The sequence below is a fragment of the Oncorhynchus clarkii genome, chromosome 30 (assembly GCF_045791955.1).
Source record: "Oncorhynchus clarkii lewisi isolate Uvic-CL-2024 chromosome 30, UVic_Ocla_1.0, whole genome shotgun sequence".
Classification (NCBI taxonomy): Eukaryota; Metazoa; Chordata; class Actinopteri; order Salmoniformes; family Salmonidae; genus Oncorhynchus; species Oncorhynchus clarkii.
Genome location: NC_092176.1, coordinates 19,729,043 through 19,754,631, shown reverse-complemented (window position 1 = coordinate 19,754,631; position 25,589 = coordinate 19,729,043). Strand labels below are relative to the sequence as shown.

Sequence of the window (25,589 nt, the reverse complement as noted above, 5' to 3'; positions counted from 1 at the left end):
TTAACTTAGCTAGATAAATTGTTAAGCGCTAGCTACCTACCTGCTCAGCATTAACTAGTAGGGATTGCCAAGCAGCAAGTTATATAATTCCATATGAATAAAGTCACATTAATAGCAACACGTTTCGCTAGTCATGTCCATGTGTAACATTATCTAGCTAAGGACGCAAACGTCGGCTTGACGAGGAGCATGACCAATAACTACGCTAGTTAACTAAAGAGAACATTGAAACATAACGTTGACCATTGTTTACAGTAACAGGCTAGTTAGTAGACAGTCTATAATATGAAGATAATGTAGTGTTAGTTGCTATATGAATAACAGTGTGTAGGCATGATGACTCACGACGTAGCTAGCTAGCAAGGGTAGCTTATTATCATGGCCTTTAAATCCCCACCCTTTGTGGGAACCGTGTCCCCTCTGGTCCAGACATTGGGTGCTCTTGAGTGGTGGCAGGCTATTATTGTTGTATTCATCAGCTCACCGACCTATTCTCACTTAAATTATTCAAAGCACATTGGCATGGCACACAAACTGGACAAATACAATAGGAAACAGTAAATTCAGCGCTCTTGAAAGCTCCTCAAGCCAGTAAGTAGCCAAGAGGTCTTGTTCAGCACAGAATGCTTCATCATTGGCACGCTTGACAGTGCCTTTAGAAAGTATTCATTTTTATTTTTCCTTTATTTAACTTGGCAAGTCAGTTAAGAACAAATTCTTATTTACAATGGCGGCCTAGGAAGAGTGGGTTATCTGCCTTGTTCAGGGGCAGAACGACAGATTTTTACCTTGTCAGCTCGGGGATTCGATCTAGCAACCTTTCGGTTACTGGCCCAACACTCTAACCATGAGACTACCTGCCGCCCCTTGACTTATTCTATATTATGTTGTTACAGCCTGAATTCAAAATTAATTACAAAGATTTTTTTCTTTCACCTAATCTACACTTCCTTCAGAAAGTATTCACACACAGCTTACTTTATCAAATCCTTTATCAAATCTTCATGCAGATAAAACATTTAGATTTCTATAGTATCAGAAAGAGCATGTTCTGCAGTTTCTACGACACTTACCATAATCAAATATCTCAAAATTCAAGATTTCCAAATGAAACCTTTTTCAAGAATTTCTATGCTGTCCATGCATTCAGCACAAGACCACTCGCACGGCAGCATTGCTCTGGCTACTAAGCAAAAAATAGTAACATACTAAACGTACAATAAAAATATGCTATTCTGTTTTCAATGGATGAGTGGGCGATATAAATCAGATTGAAACAGATAATGGTGCATGTGACTTCAATGAACTGAATGATGAGGAGGGTGAAAAGGGTGATTGAATTTTATCTGAATAATGAGGATTGAATTTAGAACAATAGTGTGATGATGATGAACAATTGTGGGTGGTCTAATTATTTTATTATGAAAGTCTGGAAATGGTATATCATTTCCCCTCTTGAGAGTCAAATCAGACACTGAGTACAAAATACAATGTGTGTAGTTCACAATGGCAAGCCGAAACAAACTAATGTACGCACTGACAGCATTGCAAATGCTGCAGCATTTCGATAAGTTGGAGTAGGATGGAGGATCGGATATTGAGCTTGAAATCGACGTTGCTGATGAGTCTTCATCTGATTCTGATGTTCACTTCGATCCTTCGCCTCCGATGCCTGAACCTCGCCGCAGAAAAAACAGAACAGAGCAAACTGAAATGGTGATCTCAACTGCCACGATGAGACTGGAATCGGGGAGGGATGGCACGTTTTGGTAAGAAAAGAGTGACGAGTTTACGGTATGTGACGTGTAGATGTTGCAGCACATCAGCGATTGTACTGTTGCTCATGCGCACAGAAAAGGAAACAATATGTGGGACGTGTCTGGACTCAAAGATTTTATTGGACCTTTATATGTTCTGCGGGGCACATGGTGGAAGAGCGTTGATGTGGAGTCATTTTGGTCTGATAGGTATGGGGTGGAGCATTCCACGCAACCGCTTCAGAAAGATTATGCGACACCTGCGGCAGGTGCACACGAAACAAGGCCCATGCTGAGTAGAGGTCGACCGATTAATCGGAATGGCCTATTAATTAGGGCCGATTTCAAGTTTTCATAACAATCGAAAATCTGTATTTTTGGGCGCCGATTGCGTTAAACTAGTAAACTGTAAGGTTGCAAGATTGGAATCCGAAGTGAAATGCCTCTCTCTCGTTGCACTCCTTGTGGAGTAATGCAGTAAGCTAAGGAAAGTTGCTAGCTAGCATTAAACTTATCTTATAAAAAACAATAAATCATAATCACTAGTTAACTACACATGGTTGATGATATTACTAGATATTATCTAGCGTGTCCTGCGTTGCATATAATCTGACTGAGCATACAAGTATCTAAGTATCTGACTGAGCGGTGGTAGGCAGAAGCAGGCGTGTAAACATTCATTCAAACAGCACTTTCTTTGCGTTTTGCCAGCAGCTCTTCGTTGTGCGTCAAGCATTGCGCTGTTTATGACTTCAAGCTATCAACTCCCGAGATGAGGCTGGTGTAACCGAAGTGAAATGGCTAGCTAGTTAGCGCACGCTAATAGCGTTTCAAACGTCACTCGCTCTGAGCCTTCTAGTAGTTGTTCCCCTTGCTCTGCATGGGTAACGCTGCTTCGATGGTGGCTGTTGTCGTTGTGTTGCTGGTTCGAGCCCAGGGAGGAGCGAGGAGAGGGACGGAAGCTATACTTTTACACTGGCAATACTAAAGTGCCAATAAGAACATCTAATAGTCAAAGGTTAATGAAATACAAATGGTATAGAGGGAAATAGTTCTATAATTCCTATAACTACAACCTAAAACTTCTTACCTGGGAATATTGAAGACTCATGTTAAAAGGAACCACCAGCTTTCATATGTTCTCATGTTCTGAGCAAGGAACTGAAACGTTAGCTTTCTTACATAGCACATATTGCACTTTTACTTTCTTCTCCAACACTTTGTTTTTGCATTATTTAAACCAAATTGAACATGTTTCATTATTTACTTGAGGCTAAATTGATTTTATTGTTGTATTATATTAAGTTAAAATAAGTGTTCATTACGCATGACCTTCAACCTTCGTCTCTCCCGAGCCTGTATGGGAGTTGTAGCGATGAGACAAGATAGTAGCTACTAAACAATTGGATACCACGAAATTGGGGAGTAAAATAAAATAAATAAATACGTGTTCATTCAGTATTGTTGTAATTGGCATTATTACAAATAAATAATCGGCCGATTAATCGGTATCGGCTTTTCTCGTGCTCCAATAATCGGTACCGGCGTTGAAAAGTCATCATCGGTCGACCTCTAGTGCTGACTGTGCACCCGAAGCATGAAGAGGAGATTGATTCATGTATGTGTAAAGGCACGCATATAAGGACTCAATACAGTGTCCCATACAATCAACAAATTACTTTTTATATCTTGTCATGAATATATTAACAAAAATATTTTTTTATGCTATTTATCCTCTACAGTTGTTCTTGTACTTTTGTTTAGGAAAATGGAAAACAATTTCACCTGTGCACCTGGCTGGTTATTATTTTATAATATTTTTAGTTTCTACTTTGTCAAAAATAAGCTGTAACTGGACTTCATTAATTACTGTAACTCTATTACTAATCAAATCTACAATAAAGTTGATCAAATAGATTACATTTTTTTTTATTGTAAGGTAAATGAAAATAGGCTATAGGCCTAGGTTTTTTCTAGGAATTTGTAGAATTATATAAAACATATCCTTTTTAATGTTTATATTTCATTCAATTCATCATTTACAATATGCACTATTTATCAAGTGTTGGTGCTTATGTTTGTACACCTTGCGGGTTGATATGCAGCTGATGCATATGCTAAATGGAACGCCCAGCTATGTTCTCTAGTGGGTACTTGAAGGCTGAAAGGCCAGGTGGTTCTAATGTTAAAAGGCCCTGTCCAGTCAACCCTGACATCATCATGGCTCCGGACGAACATTTTCCCCTGGTGTCAATGGTGCCACTAACTTTTTCAGTTGGTGGGACTAGCCCATGATTTGGTGGCACCCAAGAAATGTGTTTCGCTGTGTCGCACAATATAATTAATTTCATTCATCTTATAAAGTAATTCACAATACTTTAAGAAGTGTAATAGACTACGGAGATGGTATTACGTAAATAAGTTGTTACATCTAACATTTCCAAGCATGAATGCTTGATTCAAAATATTTTGTTGTGCAACTTAATCCAGTGATCGTCATGAATTTTAGGTTGACAATTAGGCTATTTGTGTTATTTTACTGTCAAAATAGGGTCTGATTTGTTTGTTTAATAGACATGAATTTGTCTTCATCTTTATGTGCTTTAATATTATATAGGCCTAATTCAGTTGGTGCTCATTCACCACTTGAGGAAGTGGAAACTCAAAACACATTCGCTCGATCACTAACTATAACACCTACTGCTAGTAGCCAGGTATTAATCTAATAGTAAATGTAATGCCCAAAATAAACTTTGCAATGAAGCCTAGTGCACGTGCAATGGCCGATACACAATTTTTGCACGCTCCGACATAGATTGATAGATGGTAACAGACAAATGGCATGCTACAGAGGAACACGAAGAATGAATCAACCTGAGAGGACTAGACTTCACTGCGTACACCTCCTGCTTCTAAAATGTTCTTATTTTTCATACGGATGGAGCAATGACTGGGGCGATGGAGCAGCTGTGCTAGCTAGCCATAGACCTGTGCCCCAGGTGCAGTAGTGTGACATCTTGTTTATGCTGTTTCATAGTGGGACTGGATTAGCTCTGGGTCTGACGGGTGGAGGTCAAAGCAAAGCCCTTATTGCCCATGCCACTCCTCAGAAGAGCGCAGTACCATTGGTTCAATGGCAGTACAGGACAAGTATGTGTTGCTTGTCCTCTCTGCAGTGGAAGTATGGATGGAATGTAACCTGAGCATCTGCAGTGTGTCTGGTTATTGTACTGTCACCACTGTCCACCCTCCCCCTGCTCTCACTAACCTCACTCTTATGTGAGAAGGAGATAAACCGGGCTGCACGAATCAGTGTATAATGAGGTGGGTCCCCCCCACATGAGATGCATGTTTCGGTTCTACCTCCAAAGATGCATGTTTCGGTTCTACCTCCAAAGAATAACAAAGGCTACTTATTCATGAATTGGGTGTGATAATTTCCATGTGGAGTTGATAAACATCAACAAACAGCTGTCAGTCACTAACAGCTGTCAGGCTGGCTAGCTAGCATGCTGCATTGCTAATCTTATCTAGCTAGGGTTAGCATGCTGTCTTGCTAAACTTATCTAGCTAGCTAATGTTATCGGTTGCTTTTTATATATTTTTTTGTACACCATCTTCAAAAGATTAGCCAGCTCGCTCTATAGCCTTGTTCACACTGCAATCCTTAATGCTCAAATCAGTTTTGTTTTTCAAATCTCTTTTGGAGTACTGACTGTCCAAACAGCAAGTTACAAGTGACCAAATTGGATTTGTGTGTTCAGACAGCAATCATTTGCTGACATGGCTACACTAGTTGTTATATTAACTGCGGGTGTGTGTGCTGTGGTGTAAGCTGCTTAGTGGTACTCATGCTTCCTATCACTTAGCTTGCTAAATAACTTCTAAGGTAACAACAATGCCTGCCATGGACATTTCTCATTTGCTTTGAATGTTCAAAGTCATAGTGTAAGTACACTCTTTAAAGCCTCAAAGGATAAGATGATCCAACTTTCAAAATGACTTCTTTTTGGCTAACCACAGCAGTCACTTAGCTTAGGTAGCTGTTTAACTTTCTTGTGCATTCACACATTTGTTTTGTAAACAATAAACAAGCTAGATAGCTAACACATGTTCTTGTCAAACTGTTAAGAGTAACGTTATCTAGCACCTACGAAGATGGTTTGAAATGTGGCGCGAAATATCTGATACTTTGTGCCTTTTTTGCTGTTCAGACTGCAGGAAAAAGAACGGAATCGGATATGCAAAAAAATTGAATTGCCAATGTGAACGAGGCTTATGGCTGGTTTTCGAGCTGGATAGTCATAAGCATTGATTTAGGGAGAATTTCGCCACAGATGGGAACCACTGGCCTGTCTTTGACTTCGCCATCTATTGTTATCTTAAGTTTTGGCATCTTTCATAAATTGTAGGGATGCACGATATATCGGTAAGCATATCGGAATCGGCCGATATTAGCTTAAAATGTCGGCATCGGCCCGATGTCTAGTTTAATGCCGATGTGCAAAACTGATGTCAAAGCTAATGTGCATACCTATATAACGTAGGTAGATAACGTAATGACGCCACGGAGAATACAGCGCTACACGTGCAACACATCCTTCCTAACCTAGCCCACAATGTCTGCTGTGTGGATTTATTTTGAAGTTTCAAAGGAAGATAACAAAAAGGCCATATGCAATGTTTGTGCTGCTATTATTTCCAGAGGGGAGAAAGTGAAATCTTTCAATACCACAAACCTAATTACTCATTTGAAAGTGCATCAACCCCAGACGTTCAGCGACTACTTAGAATAAAAGCAGAAAAAAACCAAACCAGTTCAAGTCAAGCAGTCATTTGAAAGAGAGAGAGAATTTCAGTGAGACAACTCAAAGGTGAAATCCATTAACGCCAAGATAATGGAATTCATTGCCCTTGACAATCAACCGTTCTCTGTTGTGGATGATGTTGGCTTTTGCTGACTGGTTGAGCACCTCGAGCCCCTTTACACACTACAAAGTAGGCTCTATTTTTCAGATGTTGCCCTACCGTAGTTACACAGTATTGTTGAAACGCACATCCATGAGCTACTTGCTATTGGCGTCACTGCTATTAGCTTTACGACTGACATTTGGACCAGCGACGTCAGCCCCATGAGCACAGTTCGAAATGAACACCCGCCAAGTGCCAAATGCAGGTAGATTTTCCATTTGGCGAGAATCTCAGAAGGCTGTCCGCCACACGGGAGGGTGAATGTTTGTACCAAAATAGCCATGTAATAAAATATCTGGCATGATGGCTCGGAGGAAATTATGTTTGCCAGCTTACCACAGACTGTCTCTAGTGCTCTAGTTTCACGGCACTGTTTACCGTACGGGACATCGGCTACTCGACATCGCTCACTTGCCACGGGTCTGCTGCTAGCTACCGTTCATTAAATAGCTGTTATGTGGCAACATTTACCTGGAGTAAACCAACCTTTAAAACGAAAACCCACCGAAGAAAAGGAGGACGAATCACAAAGAGTTCTATGAGAAATGGAGGTTTGGAGATGGAGTTTCAAGAGGCTGGCTACAGTATGATGCGGAGGCTGTGGTGATGAGTTGTTCTGTGTGTCGCCAGTATTCTAAAGATAAAAGCAGAAACAACTAATTTGTCATCAGAATTAAAATTATGAAGCTGGAGAACATTTGTGACCATGCACACAGCAAGTGTCACATTGCCTGCGTGTCTATGTCCCGGCCTCAATCGGAGCCTCTCCTCTTGACACCCTCTGTGATGGCGCTAATGGCAATGTCAGAGCAGACCAGCACGAAGATGAAGATACTGTTTAGGACTGTACATGCCATTGGCAAGAAGGTGAGACCACTTTCTGACTTGGAGTGGATGTGTGAGTAAGTGAAAATGTTGTTACTCTTGTAGCTAGACTAGTACTTTTTGTAGCAAGTTTTTAAGTCTATTTAGCAGACGTGGTCCAGTATTGTAGGTTATTTCTCAGCCGTTGATAAGCTTTGGTTCACCTCAAAATAGTGTATAAATTCCAGAAAATTATAGGCCTTCTAATGCTGACATGGATCTCCATGCTTTCCTATGGCTCTAACATAATATTTTAATGTTTGTCTCCAGATGCTGGTTACATTTTAAAGCATTGTGGCACAATTGACTTTACTAGCCTTATCGTGTTGATTCTTAAGGAAACAAAGGGTAGAAGGCTAATTTTGCACAATCAACTGCCAGCTATATTGGATAACATGATTGTATATTTAATTATTATTGAATTAATTGATGTTTCATTTTTGCAGTTTGGATGGGGAAAAAAGGAATCACTGTGGGCTCAACATATAGAAATGAGAAGCAGGCCAAAGAGTTTAAACCTATTGCGTGCACTGGACCACTTCCTGCGAGGTTACCAGTGGCTTGTCCAGCACCTGGAACAGGTAGTGGCTCTAGATTGCTATGCTAAGTACTCAAAGTCATCATCAATATGTAATGTCCAGTAAAAAACAACAAACATGGTTACATCATGTTTCAATGCTTTATGCACTGATAAAATGTGTCATATCTAATAGTTTTTTTTGGATAGCAATTAATTGTCTATTTGTTCTTTATGTATTTCAGATTCAATCTGCTGATGCCCAAAATGCCAGAGGTGTCCAGCAGGCCAAGGCGAGGAAATACTACAGTACTGCAAGGGAGGCTGCTGTTATCCGCTTCTGTGGCTTCCTGCATGACACTCTAACACACCTGAGCAACCTGTCTGACTGTCTGCACAGGTCCACCATCACCATAGCAGAAGCCCACAACTCCTTGTGCTCAAAACAGGCAGTACTTAAGAAGTACAAAACCAGGTATGTTTATTTAAACTGCAATAAGAAATACTTAACTTAAGAGAATTAAGAGAAAGGATTATGTTAATAAGAGTGGGAGAGAGAGTGAGAGTGTGTTGTAAAGAAACATTCTGAAAGGATGGCCTTTTATCATCAGAGAAGGGCCCATGATGAAGGCCACAGATATGAGGGAATTTTGCTGACCAGAGGTGAGAACAAGACCCTCGTCACATCACAAGACATAATGCTTGACAGGCTAGTCGAGAGTATGACAGGTTCCAGGATGCCAGTGTGAGGGTCCTGTGTGCCACCAAGCTGGTCAGCTTCACCAACTGGCCAGTGTCAGGAGATGCAGCAGCAGGTTACTTTATGTTTTGTATTACAGGTCAGTCAGGTTCATTATCATATTTTTATAGTTTGAGAATTAAAACAGCATGATGCTTGTTGTAATGTATTTAATTATTCTAGATTTTGGAGACACTGAACTGGAAACCCTGGTGGACCACTTCCTGTCCTGGAGACCTCTGGCATCCATGTTGAAAGGAGCCCTGACCAGTGAACTGTCCTGGAGACCTCTGGCATCCATGTTGAAAGGATCCCTGACCAGTGAACTGTCCTGGAGACCTCTGGCATCCATGTTGAAAGGATCCCTGACCAGTGAACTGTCCTGGAGACCTCTGGCATCCATGTTGAAAGGATCCCTGACCAGTGAACTGTCCTGGAGACCTCTGGCATCCATGTTGAAAGGATCCCTGACCAGTGAACTGTCCTGGAGACCTCTGGCATCCATGTTGAAAGGATCCCCGACCAGTGAACTGTCCTGAAGGTGCTGATGTACCAAGAGTCCCAGTCCCTGCAGAAGATGTCCTGGTTCCTTGTCAACAGGAGCCATCATGATTCCTGTCCTGGTTTTCTGGCATTTGTTGACCTGGTCCTGTCCTTCCCTGCCTCCATAGCTGAATGTGAAAGAGGTTTTAATACCATGAAACAGGTGAAAACCTATTGGCGGTCCAACCTAAAGTCTGACACACTGTCAGATCTCCTTATGGTCCAGCTGTCCTCTCCAGAGATCAGGGAGTATGATCCTTTAAAAGTATTGATGCTGTGACACCAGGACTCTGTCAGGAGCAGGAGGCCAGACTTCATGGACCATGCAAAGAGAGGTGAGGAGTTCTGAGGTTAAAGTTGATTAAAATGATTAAGCATCTGATAGGTTTACAAAACCTTCAAATTTACTTTTATGTTTGATCCTTAAGTACATTTAATAGCAAATACTTCAGTAGAATTTGGAGTTCAAGACTTCTTCTGTTGTATTCAGGCTGGGAAATTAAATCTAGCCGCAGCCAACATTAACCAGCATCTGATAAGCCTCTTTTTTTACCTGTATTTAATCAGGGTATTTCTAATCAAAGTAAAGGATTTGTAGACCTGCCTCCCCTGTTTCCCCTTTGTATCAGGAGAGCACCAGTTCTATGTCCACTGTACTTCTCATAATTGTATTTTACCATTGCTGTTGCCCTGTTTTCACTTCTATGTACTCTTATTCATTGTATCTTTTATGTTTTGTTTATTTCATTGTGTGCCCAATGTTTGGTGTTTTTGCACTCTGTACAGCACTTTTGGTCAACTACAGTTGTTTTGAAATGTGCTCTACAAATAAACTTGATTTGATTAACTCTTGATCAATATATTAACATTTTGTTTCAAATCTTGCTCTTGCTTATTTAAGTTTGTATTCAACATGTACTGAAATGAATGTATTTGTGACACGGAAAGGCAATTTATTATTTTGGCTGGTAAAGAATATGTTTGGCTGGTGGATTTTTTTCATCTACTAGTCCACTTGGCAGGTGAGACAAAAAGTAAATTTTGGACACTGCCCATGAGCATGCTGACAGCACAGTGGGTCGTCGAGGATTTTCTACAACAAAACTGCCGACACAGACCGTGGGGTTAACTTGCATAAGTACTCTACTAGAGGCTGTGAACAAGCGATTCGGTGGCATTCTCTCTGAGCCTCTATACTGTGTCGCCAACATGCTTGATGCTAGGTACAAGGACCGCGACTTCGATGCAGACAAGAAACAGGGTTTACGTGAAATGTTAGACACAGCTGGACAAGATGGAAACGAACACAGTGACAGTGCGCACCGAGGAAGAGGGCCCACGACAGATGAGGCCACGGACAGACAGAGCTTAAACTTCACTTCTTGACATGTATGATGAAATCCTGGTTGAGAATTAAACGAATGAACAATTTAACGAAACATTACAGCTGTAAGTGAAAAATGTTTTACTGATAATGGGGACATATGTAGATGCCAACAAAATAACTTTTTGGTGTGTGTGTGTGTGTGTGTGTCAACTATTTAACTGTAGTGGAATGCTTAAAAGGAAGCAAAATCTTTTAATATCGGGTACTGGGTTTTTCGTCAAGGAAAATATTGGATATCGGTATCGGACAAATTTCATATCGGTGCGTTCCTAATATGCATCCCTAATCAATTGCGGTTGGAAATACGTCAAGAAATAGTTAGAATAAGATGAAGCGCCGGTGATATTGAAAGAGAGGCTAGCTGATATACGTTTTTCCACATTGTATTGGACACGGTGCAATATTTTAGTAGGCTGCTAGCAGTCTTCAGCTGTGGTTACAGCAAAGCCAAGCCAGCCCATGCTCATGATTCTCACAAGGGAAGTGAAATGATACGCTAAAATTACTTTGATCAGGACATGTACAGTTGAAGTCAGAAGTTTACATACACTTAGGTTGGAGTCATTAAAACTTGTTTTTCAACCACTCCACAAATGTCTTCTTAACAAACTATAGTTTTGGCAAGTCGGTTTGGACATCTACTTGTGCATGACACAAGTCATTTTTCCAACAATTGCTTACATATTATTTCACTGTATCACAATTCCAATGGGTCAGAAGTTTACATACGCTAAGTTGACTGTGCCTTTAAACAGCTTGAAAAATTCCAGAAAATTATGTATTGGCGTTTAGAAGCTTCTGATAGGCTAATTGACATAATTTGAGTCAATTGGAGGTGTACCTGTGGATGTATTTCAAGGCCTACCTTCAAACTCAGTGCCTCTTTGCTTGACATGGGAAATCAGCCAAGACCTCAGAAAACATTTGTAGACCCCGACAAGTCTGGTTCACTCTTGGGAGCAATTTCCAAATGCTTGAAGGTACCACGTTCATCTGTACAAACAATAGTGCGCAAGTTAAACACCATGGGACCACACAGCCGTCATACTGCTCAGGAAGGAGACGCGTTCTGTCTCCTAGAGATGAACGTACTTTGGTGTGAAAAGTGCAAATCAATCCCAGAAAATCAGCAAAGGACCTTGTGAAGATTCTGGAGTAAACAGGTACAAAAGTATCTATATCCACAGTAAAACGAGTCCTATATCGACATAACCTGAAAGGCCGCTCAACAATGAAGAAGCCACTGCTCCAAAACCGGCATGAAAAAGCCAGACCACGGTTTGCAACTGCACATGAGGACAAAGATTGTACTTTTTGGAGAAATGTCCTCTGGCCTGATGAAGCAAAAATAAAACTGTTTGGCCATAATGACCATTTTGTTTGGAGGAAAAAGGGGGATGCTTGCAAGCCGTAGAACACCATCCCAACTGTGAAGCACGGGGGTGGCAGCATCATGTGTTGGGGGTGCTTTGCTGCAGGAGGGACTGGTGCACTTCACAAAATAGATGGCAACATGAGGAGGGGAAATTATGTGGATATATTGAAGCAACATCTCAGGACATCAGCCAGGAAGTTAAAGCTTGGTCCCAAATGGGTCTTCCAAATGGACAATGACCCCAAGCATACTTCCAAAGTTGTGGCAAAATGGCTTAAGGATAACAAAGTAAAGGTATTGGAGTGGCCATCACAAAGCCCTGACCTCAATCCCATAGAACATTTGTGGGCAGAACTGAAAAAGCATGGATGAGCAAGGAGGCCTACAAACCTGACTCAGTTACACCAGCTCTGTCAGGAGGAATGGGCCAAAATTCACCCAATTTATTGTGGGAAGCTTGTGGAAGGCTACCCAAAACATTTCACGCAAGTTAAATAATTTAAAGGCAATGCTACAAATACTAATTGAGTGTATGTAAACTTCTGACCCATTTGGAATGTGATGAAAGAAATAAAAGCTGAAATAAATCATTCTCCCTACTATTATTCTGACATTTCTTAAAATAAAGTGGTGATCCTAACTGACCTAAGACACATAATTTTTACTAGGATTGATTGTCAGGAATTGTGAAAAACTGAGTTTAAATGTATTTGGCTAAGGTGTATGTAAATCTCCGACTTCAACTGTAACTATAAGAGCCTTGAATTTTCTTTCGTGGGTGCCTTTTCGCTCTCTGGATAAACACACCAATCAAAGCAGTGGAGCGTGTAGTGACTCAACTTTAGTGGACAAAACCATTCATCTTGGGGCGACAGGGGGAGCAGGTGTGCAAAATTATACAATTTCTAAAATGTTCAGAGATATATATTGTTAATACAGACTGAACCAAAAATTTGTGAAACTGTACAAATTATCCAATGGATTGTGATAATTTTCTGTTTTATTTGCTCCATGGCCTGGGTGGCCAAGTGGACACACGGCTGTTTGACTCATCTCATTCATGAAGAGGAATAACTTTGCAGCTGTTTCTGATTAGTAAACAATGCCATGCTGGTAGGTGGGAACATTGAAATAAAACCCAGCCCTGAAAAGAAATGTAGGCTGAAAATAATTTGTATGTCATTTCACAAGAAAGACACCTCTTTCATACAGATTTGCACGAAGTGGTTAGCCCAAATAAACTCAGCAAAAAAAGAAACAGCACTTTTTCAGGACCCTGTCTTTCAAAGATAATTTGTAAAAATCCAAATAACTTCACAGATCTTCATTATAAAGTGTCTAAACACTTTCCCATGCTTATTCAATGAACCATAAACAATTAATGAACATGCATCTGTGGAACGGTCGTTAAGACACTAACAGCTTACAGACGGTAGGCAATTAAGGTAACAGTTATGAAAACTTAGGACACTAACGAGGCCTTTTTACTGACTCTGGAAAAACACCTAAAGAAAGATGCCCAGGGTTCCTGCTCATCTGCGTGAATGTGCCTTAGGCATGCTGCAAGGAGGCATGAGGACTGCAGATGTGGCCAGGGCAATAAATTGCAATGTCCGTACTGTGAGACGCCTAAGACGGCGCTACAGAGAGACAGGACGGACAGCTGATCCTCGCAGTCGCAGACCACGTGTAACAACACCTGCACAGGATCGGTACATCCAAACATCACACCTGCGGGACAGGTACAGGATGGCAACAACAACTGCCTGAGTTACACCAGGAATGCACAATCCCTCCATCAGTGCTCAGACTGTGCGCAATAGGCTGAGAAAGGCTGGACTGAGGGCTTGTAGGCCTGTTGTAGGCAGGTCCTCACCAGACATCACCGGCAATAACGTCGCCTATGGGCACAAACCCACCGTCGCTGGACCAGACAGGACTGGCAAAAGTGCTCTTCATTGACGAGTCGCGGTTTTGTCTCACCAGGGGTGAAGGTCGGATTCGCGTTACACCGAGGCCTGTACTCTGGAGCGGGATCGATTTGGAGGTGGAGGGTCCGTCATGGTCTGGGGCTGTGTGTCACAGCATCATCATACAGCTTGTTGTCATTGCAGGCAATAACAACGCTGTGCGTTACAGGGAAGACATCCTCCTCCCTCATGTGGTACCCTTCCTGCAGTCTCATCCTGAAATTACCCACCAGCATGACAATACCACCAGCCATACTGCTCATTCTGTGCGTGATTTCCTGCAAGACAGGAATGTCAGTGTTCTGCAATGGCCAGTGAAGAGCCCAGATCTCAATCCCATTGAGAACGTCTGGGACCTGTTGGATCGGAGTGTGAGGGCTAGGGCCAATAGCCCCAGAATTTTCCTAGAACTTGCAGGTGCCTTGGCGGAAGAGTGGGGTAACATCTCACAGCAGGAACTGGCAAATCTGGTGCAGTCCATGAGGAGGAGATGTACTGCAGTACTTAATGCAGCTGGTGGCCACAGCTGATACTGACTGATACTTTTGATTTTGACCCCGCCCTTTGTTCAGGGACACATTATTCAATTTCTGTTAGTCACATGTCTGTGGAACTTGTTCAGTTTATGTCTCAGTTGTTGCATCTTGTTATGTTCATACAAATATTTACACATGTTAAGTTTGCTGAAAATAAACGCAGTTGACAGTGAGAGGACGTTTCTTTTTTTGCTGAGTTTATATCATACTTTGACTAAAATGATGACTTAACATTATGGGTCAGCTCTGGCCATCGTCTTTCCGCTTGAAAAAGTGGATTTCTACTGTTTCTCTATGTTTCCCTATGTCATGTGACCTTATGGTCTAGTGTGGTTTATTAATACCTGCCTCTCTATTTGGGCTAACTTTGCCAAACTCATGATTGATCAGGTCATCCAGCATCCCATCAGCCCATGGTGCTTAGATTCTGGCTATTTATACCAGCATCATGGAGTAGAAGCCCTTCTGCAGAGCAAGGTGGAGAAGGTTGGTGCACAATCCCAGCCTCCAATGAACGTTAGTCAATCTGAAATTGAGTCAATAAAAAATGTGCCTACTAAATGGTGTAGTGGCGTCTTGGACTACACACTGTAATAGATACCTGGCTTAAGTGCTGCTATTACAGTTAGGGGAGTTAGCGTACTTGCCTGTTTAAGACTGATCGACGACACTGTTTTTGATAGCTGCAGTTGTTTCTAATAAATGTATCTGTAAGTTGTGACACTGTCTTTTTTGTGTATTTCTTGTTGTTGCAAGATTTTATGTACACGCTTTTATGTGTAGTTTTCCATCTTGCCAGGTCGCCCTCGCAAAATAGGTTTTTAACCTCTGGGTCTATCGTGGTTAAATAAAGGTTAAATAAATACAAATATTACACTGCTGCTACTGTTTATCCATCCTGTTGCCCTATCGCTTTACCCCTACCTACAGTGCATTCAAAAAGTATTCAGACCCTGTGACTTTTTACACATTTTGTTATGTTACTGCCTTATTCTAAAATGTATTAAATTGTTTTTTTACCCCCCTCATCAATCTACACACAATACCTCATAATGACAAAGCAAAAACAGCTTTTTAGAAATGTGTTAAAAATTAAAACCTGAAATATCACGTTTACATAAGTATTCAGACTCTTTACTCAGTACTTTGTTGAAGCACCTTTGGCAGTGATTACAGCCCCGAGTCTTCTTCGGTATGACGCTACAAGCTTGGTACATCTGTATTAGGGGAGTTTCTCCAATTCTTCTCTGCAGATTCTCTCAAGCTCTGTCAGGTTGGATGGGGAGTGACGCTGCACAGCTATTTTCAGGTCTCTCCAGAGATGTTAAATCGGGTTCAAGACCAGGCTCTGGCTGGGCCACTCAAGGACATTCAGAGGCTTGTCCCTAAGCCACTACTGCGTTGTCTTGGCTGTGTCCTTAGGGTCATTGTTTTGTTGGAAGGTGAACCTTCACCCCAGTCTGAGGCCCTGAGTGCTCTGGAGCAAGTTTTCATCAAGATTCTCTCTGTACTTTGCTCTGTTCATCTTTCCCTCGATCCTGACTAGTCTCCCAGTCTCTGCTGCTGAAAAACATCTCCACAGCATGATGCTGCCACCACCGTGCTTCACCGTAGGGATGGTGCCAGGTTTCCTCCAGACGTGACGCTTGGCACTCAGGCCAAAGAGTTCAATCTTGGTTTCATCAGACCAGAGAATCTTGTTTCTCATGGTCAGTCCTTTAGGTGGTTTTTGCTGAAGAACTCTTTAGCAAAAACCGGTAGGCTACTCACTAAGCAAGTAGTGTGTTGTCCTTTTCATGCACTTCCTGAACTTATCCCTATAGTCTTTAGCTAAGTGGGCTAATAGTCTTGTGACATACAGGAGACCTGGTTTGAACCCAGTCAGTCACAAGAGCAAGATTAAATAGAATGGAAAGGCTATTCTTAGAAGTATATGATAGGGCCATTCAACTATATCCACTTTCTATCGTGTCCTGCTCAGCCTGAGATCATCACGTCCATGTTCCAGAGTGTCTTTGCTATCATGAATGGGGTCATAATAGCTTATATCCAAAATGGTTCAAATGCTAGAGCCAAATTCATGGGAAGAAAATCAATTCAGAAACCGATAGAATCTACTGTTTACCACAGAGAGCGTTTGATTCTATCTGGTCTCCTTTACCTTTCCTTGCTGGCACAGTACCAGGATGCTGTCTCTGGGTTTTATTCTGAATTTAGAGCACTGAATCTGAATACATCTGAGAAGTTGAATTTATGAAACTTCGATCAACCCGAAATTATAGTTTGTAAAGTTGATACATGAAAAATGAATGCAATATCTACCATATTGAAACCAAATATATAAATATTTACTATGCATATTAAATTGAATTGAAATTGAATTTTCAATTTCAAATCCTGAAATACATGTTCAATTCACGAATTGCATTACAAATTAAAATAATATTACATTCAAATTCAATATCCTAATACAAATAAAAAATTATGAAATTCAAATACAATTTCTGTTGGCACTGGAAATCGCTCCATATATAATTACACTTTTACATTATGGGGTGTTGGATGTAGGCCAGTGACATAACTACATTTTATATTCAGGCAGTAATATTTTCTGAAGACACCTCAATTACCTTGTACCCCTGCGCATCGACTCGTTACTGGTACACCATAGCCAAGTTATCGTTAATCATTGTGTATTTACTCCTTATGTTGTAATTGTTCTATATTTTTCTCTCTGCATTGTTGGGAAGGGCCCTTTAAGTATGCATTTCACTCTTTGTCTACACCTGTTGTTTACAAAGCATGTGAAAAATGAGATTTGATTTGACATCTCATATTGAAGCAGTGCTCTGTTGTAAATTGGATTAAGAGGTAGCCAGATCCCAGCTAGATGGTGATTTACAGTCCGTGCACTATACTGGATGTGGTCATCACTTTGAGAACTCTACCCATCGTCTCCCCACGGATCTGTACTTTCTCCTGTTGTTTATAGATCTTCATTGCTATTTTATGTATCCCTCACATTTTATCCTTCTCTCGGTCTCTCTGTCTCTCTCTTCCTCTCTCTCTCTCTCTCTTCCTCTCTCTCTAGATCCTCACATTCGAAACAAAGAACCCTGCGGAGCTGGCTGAGCGTCTCCGTGCCGTCTGTGGTAACCAAAGCAATGCGTATGCCCGCCTGTTTGAGTACCGTTTGAATGCGCTGCGGGGCCTGTGGGGGGCCCAGCGTCAGCTGGCCCTGGAGGAACAGCAGGACCGGGAGGGGGCCGGGGGGGGGGATGAGGAGGCCCTGGCCCTGCTAAAACGACAGGGCCTGCTGCAGCAGCCTGAACAGGCGCCTTTCACTTCCCGTGTGGGCCTGCTACTGGTCTTCCCCCTGCTGCAGTCCCAGACACGCAGTGACCCAGCACTCTGTGGGGTCACGGCGGAGGTGCTGCTGTCTTGCCTGCGTGACTGCCAGCCCCTCAGCCTCAGCAAGGAACCCGCAGACTGCCTCAACGGCCTGGAGGGGCTGCTCTGCTCCTGGCTGGAAGAGGGGGTCCAGCAGACAGCACAGACCCAGCAGGGACAGGCTCCGACATACATGTTCCATGCACACAGGCAGAGGGAGAATGCCGCCGCTGCCCTGGTAGCCCTCGCCTGTGCCAGGTGAGACCACACCCTTAACACCACAAGTGACTAAAATGTATTTTGGTATTTTATTTAACTAAGCAAGTCAGTTAAGAACAAATTCTACCCCGGCCAAACCCAGACGACGCTGGGCCAATTGTGCGCTGCCCTATGGGACTCCCAATCAAGGCCGGTTGTGATACAGCCTGGAATCAAACCAGGGTTTGTAGTGATGCTTCTGGCACTGAGATGCAGTGCCTAGACTGCTGCGCCACTCGGGAGCCCATAAGAGGATATAGTAGTATTCTGGATCATCTGATTCTGCTTACCTGTCTGGCTCATTTACTCCACCTTCAAAATACTGCCCAGATGGTGATTATGCAAGCCGTATAGTGTCATCCCATTTCTGTTTTCACTTTCAGTATCCTAGCTAACCCCTGTCAGTTTCCTAGCTAGCCCCTGTCAGTGACCTAACTTGCCCCTGTCAGTATCCTAGCTAACCCCTGTCAGTTTCCTAGCTAGCCCCTGTCAGTGACCTAACTTGCCCCTGTCAGTATCCTAGCTAACCCCTGTCAGTTTCCTAGCTAGCCCCTGTCAGTGACCTAACTTGCCCCTGTCAGTATCCTAGCTAACCCCTGTCAGTTTCCTAGCTAGCCCCTGTCAGTGACCTAACTTGCCCCTGTCAGTATCCTAGCTAACCCCTGTCAGTTTCCTAGCTAGCCCCTGTCAGTGACCTAACTTGCCCCTGTCAGTATCCTAGCTAACCCCTGTCAGTTTCCTAGCTAGCCCCTGTCAGTGACCTAACTTGCCCCTGTCAGTATCCTAGCTAACCCCTGTCAGTTTCCTAGCTAGCCCCTGTCAGTGACCTAACTTGCCCCTGTCAGTATCCTAGCTAACCCCTGTCAGTTTCCTAGCTAGCCCCTGTCAGTGACCTAACTTGCCCCTGTCAGTATCCTAGCTAACCCCTGTCAGTTTCCTAGCTTGCCCCTGTCAGTGTCGTAGCTAGCCATGTCGTAGCTAGCCTGTGTCGTAGCTGGCCCGTGTTGTAGCTAGCCCGTGTAGGTGTCCTAGCTATTCAGTGTCCTAGCTAGGGATGCACTGATACAAGATTTTTGGTCGATACCGATATCCAATATTTTCCTTGTCAAAAAACCTGATACCGATATTTAGAATTTTAGCTAACCTTTTAAAGTATTCTAGTACAGTTAAATAGTTGAAACAACACACACACACTGACCAAAATGCTATTACCAGTAAAACATCATCAAAACCTATTTCTTTCACTTACTTTCTGTTTTGTTGTTCCGTCATTTCATTCTCAACCAGGATTTCATCATACATGTCAAGAAGTGAAGTTTCAGCTCTGTCTGTCCGTGGCCTCATCTGTCGTGGGTCCTCTTCCTCGGTGCCCACTGTCACTGTGCCCGTTTTCATCTTGTCCAGCTGTGTCTGTAACATTTCACGTAAACCCTGTTTCTTGTCTGCATCGAAGTAGCGGTCCTTGTACCTAGCATCAAGCATGGTGGCGACACAGTATAGAGGCTCAGAGAGAATGCCACCGAATCGCTTGTTCACAGCCTCTAGTAGAGTACTTTGCAAGTTTTAACCCCACGGTCTGTGTCGGCAGTTTTGTTGAACAGGCGTTTCAATGTCATGACAGAGGGTATCACGTCTGCTGCAGACACAGTTTATGGACTTATTTCTCGAGTCAGTTGTTCAAATGGCGCTAGGTGTGTTCATGTTTCCAAGTTTCAAACATGTTCTCAAATGCCATTGAAATGGCAGCAGTGATATGAGAACCAGCACATTCTTAAACATGCAATACGGCTTTCCTCAGTTTTCCTCAGTACTGGGGTTGATGCACTTTCAAATGAGTAATTAGGTTTGTGGTATTGAAAGATTTTACTTTCTCCCCTCTGGAAATAATAGCAGCACAAACGTTGCATATCGCCTTTGTTATCTTCCTTTGAAACTTCAAAATAAATCCACACAGCAGACATTGTGGGCTCGGTTAGGAAGGATGTGTTGCACGTGTAGCTCTGTATTTTTTGTGGTGTCATTACGTCATCTACCTACGTTATATAGGTATGCACGTCATCTACCTACGTTATATAGGTATGCACGTCATCTACCTACGTTATATAGGTATGCACGTCATCTACCTACGTTATATAGGTATGCACGTCAGCTTTGACATCGGTTTTGCACATCAGCGTTAAACTAGACGTCGGGCCAATGCAGATGTTGGCATTTTTAGCTAATATTGGCCGATTCCAATATGCTTACCGATATATCGTACATCCCTAGTCCTAGCTAGTCAGGGTCCTAGCTAGCCAGTGTTGTAGCTAGCCAGCGCCTGTCGTAGCTAGCCAGCGCCTGTCGTAGCTAGCCAGTGCCTGTCGTAGCTAGCCAGTGCCTGTCGTAGCTAGCCAGCGCCTGTCGTAGCTAGCAAGCGCCTGTCGTAGCTAGCAAACGCCTGTTGTTGCCAGCGCTTGTTGTTGCCAGCGCCTGTTGTTGCCAGCGCCTGTTGTTCACTAAATAGAGTGCCCTTTAAGACTCTTTCTTTGAAAAAGGCCTTTCAGTTATTGTGTTTGCTTTGACAGTGATGCTTGTTGCACTGGGGTCTTGTGTGTTTCATATAGGAAAGAACCCTTTTTTTTCACTGGCTGCGGCCCGGCTTCTGCTGTCGACAACTGAGCTTGACTTGTCAAAACCAGAACCATCCCCCCTTTGTGTCCCCTCTGTAGAGCCTGAGAGCCCATTGTGTCAGGGAACCATCCAGTCCTAGTGCTCTGTCTTCACCAACAGTGGTGGCTAGTTAAAGAGCTAGGCTATTCTCTGTCTCCCTCTCTGATGGTATGGGCGTGCTGTACTGCGTTTGTTGTGTGTGCGCTGCATAGGCTAACTGTTTCTCATCAGTGTGATGTCACCAGCTGGTGAGAATGATGTCAAATCAAATTTCATTTGTCATTTACACATGGTTAGCAGATGTTAATACGAGTGTAGCGAAATGCTTGTACTTCTAGTTCCGACAATGCAGTACTAGCCAACGAGTAATCTAACCCAACAATTTCACAACAACTACCTTATACACACAAGTGTAAAGGAATGAAGAATATGTACATAATAATATATGAATGAGTAATGGTACAGGACGGCATAGGCGAGATGCAGTAGTGGTATAGAGTACAGTATATACATATGAGATGAGTAATGTTGGGTATGTAAACATTATATGAAGTGGCATTGTTTAAAGTGGCTAGTGATACATTTATTCCATACATTTTTACATTATTAAAGTGGCTGGCGTTGAGTCAGTATGTTGGCATCAGCCACTCAATGTTAGTGGTGGCTGTTTAACAGTCTGATGGCCTTGAGGTAGAAGCTGTTTTTCAGTCTCTCGGTCCCTGCTTTGATGCACCTGTACTGACCTCACCTTCTGGATGATAGCGGGGTGAACAGGCAGTGGCTCGGGTGGTTGTTGTCCTTGATGATCTTTTTGGCCTTCCTGTGACATCGGGTGATGTAGGTGTCCTGGAGGGCAGGTAGTTTGCCCCCGGTGATGTGTTGTGCAGACCTCACTACCCTTTGGAGAGCCTTACGGTTATGGACGGAGCAGTTGCCGTACCAGGTGTCTGTCGATTGTGTGTCTGTAAAAGTTTGTGAGTGCTTTTGGTGACAAGCCAAATTTCTTCAGCCTCCTGAGGTTGAAGATGCGCTGCTTCGCATTCTTCACCAGGCTGTCTGTTTGGGTGGACCAATTCAGTTTGTCTGTGATGTATACGCCGAGGAACTTAAAACTTACTACCCTCTCCACTACTGTCCCTTCGATGTGGATAGGGGGGTGCTCCCTCTGCTGTTTCCCGAAGTCCACGATCATCCCCTTTGTTTTGTTGACGTTGAGTGTGAGGTTATTTTCCTGACACCACACTCCGAGAGCCCTCACCTCCTCCCTGTAGGCCGTCTCATCGTTGTTAGTAATCAAGCCTACCACTGTTGTGTCGTCTGCAAACTTGATGATTGAGTTGGAGGCGTGCGTGGCCACGCAGTCGTGGGTGAACAGGGAGTACAGGAGAGGGCTCAGAACGCACCCGTGTGGGGCCCCAGTGTTGAGGATCAGCGGGGTGGAGATGTTGTTACCTACCCTCACCACCTGGGGGCGGCCCGTCAGGAAGTCCAGTACCCAGTTGCACAGGGCGGTGTCGAGACCCAGGGTCTCGAGCTTGATGACGAGTTTGGAGGGTACTATGTTGTTAAATGCTGAGCTATAGTCGATGAACAGCATTCTCACACAGGTATTCCTCTTGTCCAGATGGGTTTAGGGCAGTGTGCAGTGTGGTTGCGATTGCGTCATCTGTGGACCTATTGGGGCGGTAAGCAAATTGGAGTGGGTCTAGGGTGTCGGGTAGGGTGGAGGTGATATGGTCCTTGACTAGTCTCTCAAAGCACTTCATGATGTTAGAAGTGAGTGCTACGGGGGCGGTAGTCGTTTAGCTCAGTTACCTTAGCTTTCTTGGGAACAGGAACAATGGTGGCCCTCTTGAAGCATGTGGGAACATCAGACTGGGATATGGATTGATTGAATATGTCCCTAAACACACCAGCCAGCTGGTCTATGCATGCTCTGAGGATGCGGCTGGGGATGCCGTCTGGGCCTGCAGTCTTGCGAGGGTTAACACATTTAAATGTTTTACTCACGTCGGCTGCAGTGAAGGAGAGTCCGCAGGTTTTGGTAGCGAGCCGTGTCAGTGGCACTGTATTGTCCTCAAAGCGAGCAAAGAAGTTGTTTAGTCTGTCTGGGAGCAAGACATCATAGTCCGTGACGGGGCTGGTTTTCTTTTTGTAATCTGTGATTGACTGTAGACCCTGCCACATACCTCTTGTGTCTGAGCCGTTGAATTGTGACTCCACTTTGTCTCTATACTCTATTTCTATTTCTATTTATACTTTATTTCTGGTCACCTTGCCCTGATTAAAAGCAGTGGTTCGCGCTTTCAGTTTTGCGCAAATGCTGACATCAATCCACGGTTTCTGGTTTGGAATGTTTTAGTTGTTCCTGTGGGTACGACATCGCCGATGCATTTGCTAATAAACTCGCCCACCGAATCAGCGTATTCGTCAATGTTGTTGTTTGACGCAATGCGGAACATTTCCCAGTCCACGTGATTAAAGCAATCTTGAATCGTGGAATCAGATTGGTCAGACCAGCGTTGAACAGACCTGAGCGTGGGAGCTTCCTGTTTTAGTTTCTGTCTATAGGCAGGAAGCAACAAAATGGAGTCGTGGTCAGCTTTTCTCAAAAGGAGGGCGGGGGAGGGCCTTATATGCGTTGCGGAAGTTAGAATAACAATGATCCAGGGTTTTTCCAACCCTGGTTGCACAATCGATATGCTGATAGAATTTAGGGAGTCTTGTTTTCAGATTAGCCTTGTTAAAATCCCCAGCTACAATGAATGCACATAGAGCACATAGAGTCAAATGAAGTTCGTTCAGGGCCATCGATGTGTTTGCGTGGGAATATATGCGGCTGTCATTATATTCAAAGATAATTCTCTTGATAGATATTACGGTCGACATTTGATTGTGAGGAATTCTAAGTCAGGTGAACAGAAGGACTTGAGTTCCTGTATGTTGTTATGATCACACCACGTCTTGTTAATGTGTTAGTGTAAAGTGGTCTGCAGTGGGGAGGGGGATGCTGGTTCCAGGCTGAATCATCTGTTGTTTATTACATGTGGGAACCAGCAAGACTCATGTGAATACAGTTACCTAAACCACACTCACAGGCACAAACAAAAACTCTGACACACAATGATAACTTCAATGTATTTCAAATACAGTGCAATGTCTTTCAAATACTCCTTGACCTTTCCACATTTGGTTACGTTACAGCCTTATTGTAAAATGTATTAAATATATTTGTTCCTCATCAATCTACACACAATACACCATAATGACAAAGCAAAACATTTTTTTTTCTTTTTTGCAAATGTGTACAAAAAATAAATGGAAATATCACATCTACATAAGTATTCAGACCCTTTATTCAGTACTTTGTTGAAGCACCTTTGGCAGCGATAACAGCCTTGAGTCTTGGGTGTGACGCTACAATTCTCCGCAGATCCTCACAAGCTCTGTCAGGTTGGATTGGGAGCGTCGCTGCACAGCTATTTTCAGGTCTCTCCTGAGATGTTCAAGTCCGGGCTCTGGCTGGGCCGCTCAAGGAAATGTAGATACTTGTTCCGAAGCAACTCCTGCATTGTCTTGGCTGTGTGCTTAGGGTCGTTGTCCTGTTGGAAGGTGAACCTTAGCCCTAGTATGAGGTCCTGAGCGCTCTGGAGCGGGTTTTCATCAAAGATCTCTCTGTACTTTGCTCTTTTCATCTTTCCCTCGATCCTGACTAGTCTCCCAGTCTCTGTCGCTGAAAAACATCCCCACAGCATGATTCTACCACCATTATGCTTCACTGTAAAAATGGTGCCAGGTTTCCTCTAGAATTCTGGAGCTCTGTCAGAGTGACCATCGGGTTCTTGGTCACCTCCCTGAACAATGCCCTTCTCCCCTGATTGCTCAGTTTGGCCAGGCAGCCAGCTCTAGGAAGAGTCTCTGCATTTCCGAACTTCCATTTAACTTCCATGGAGGCCACTGTGTTCTTGGGGACCTTCAATACCGCAGAAATGTTTTGGTACCCTTAGACCAGATCTGTGTGTCTACATAATCCTGTGTCTATTCAACCTCACGGCTTGGTTTTTGCTCTGACATGCACTGTCAACTGTGGGACCGTATATAGACAGGTGTGTGCTAGGGATGCACAATATATCGGTGAACATATCGGTGAAATGGCCGTTATTAGCTAAAAATGCCAACATCGGTATTGGCCGATGTCATTTAATGCCGATGTTAAAAACCGATGTCAAAGGTACCGTGCATGACGTAATAATGACGTAATAACGGCATGTAAAACTTTGCACAACATGTGCAACACAGCATTCCTAATCTAGCCCACACAATGTCTGCTGTGTGGATCGAGCAGTCAACAAGTCGAGCAGTCATTTGAAAGAGTAAGAATATTTCTGCGAGACAACCCTTGACAATATACCGTTCTGTTATTGGTGATGTTGGTTTTTTCAGACTGGTTGAGTACCGATACACACTACCAAGTGCGCTATTTTTCAGATGTTGCCCTACCGGAGTTACACAGTAATAGCGTCACTGCTATTAGCTTCACGACATACATACTACGGAATGCCGTTAGGATCTTTGCATGTCCAAAAAGATACAGTAGCCCTGTCAAATCTGTACAAAAAAGTCAACAAACAAG

General features: G+C 43.1%; 1 protein-coding gene across 2 annotated transcripts in view; it reads left to right on the top strand.

Annotated features, from left to right (window-relative positions):
• The window catches only part of LOC139389321 (probable E3 ubiquitin-protein ligase HECTD4), a 70,288-nt gene that overhangs the window by 719 nt on the left and 43,980 nt on the right, over nt 1-25,589 (top strand). For both annotated transcript variants that reach the window (XM_071135987.1, XM_071135985.1), the window contains exon 2: nt 17,751-18,307. In XM_071135987.1, coding sequence (XP_070992088.1) covers nt 17,751-18,307 — 557 coding nt within the window. The remainder of the gene's footprint in view (nt 1-17,750; nt 18,308-25,589) is intronic.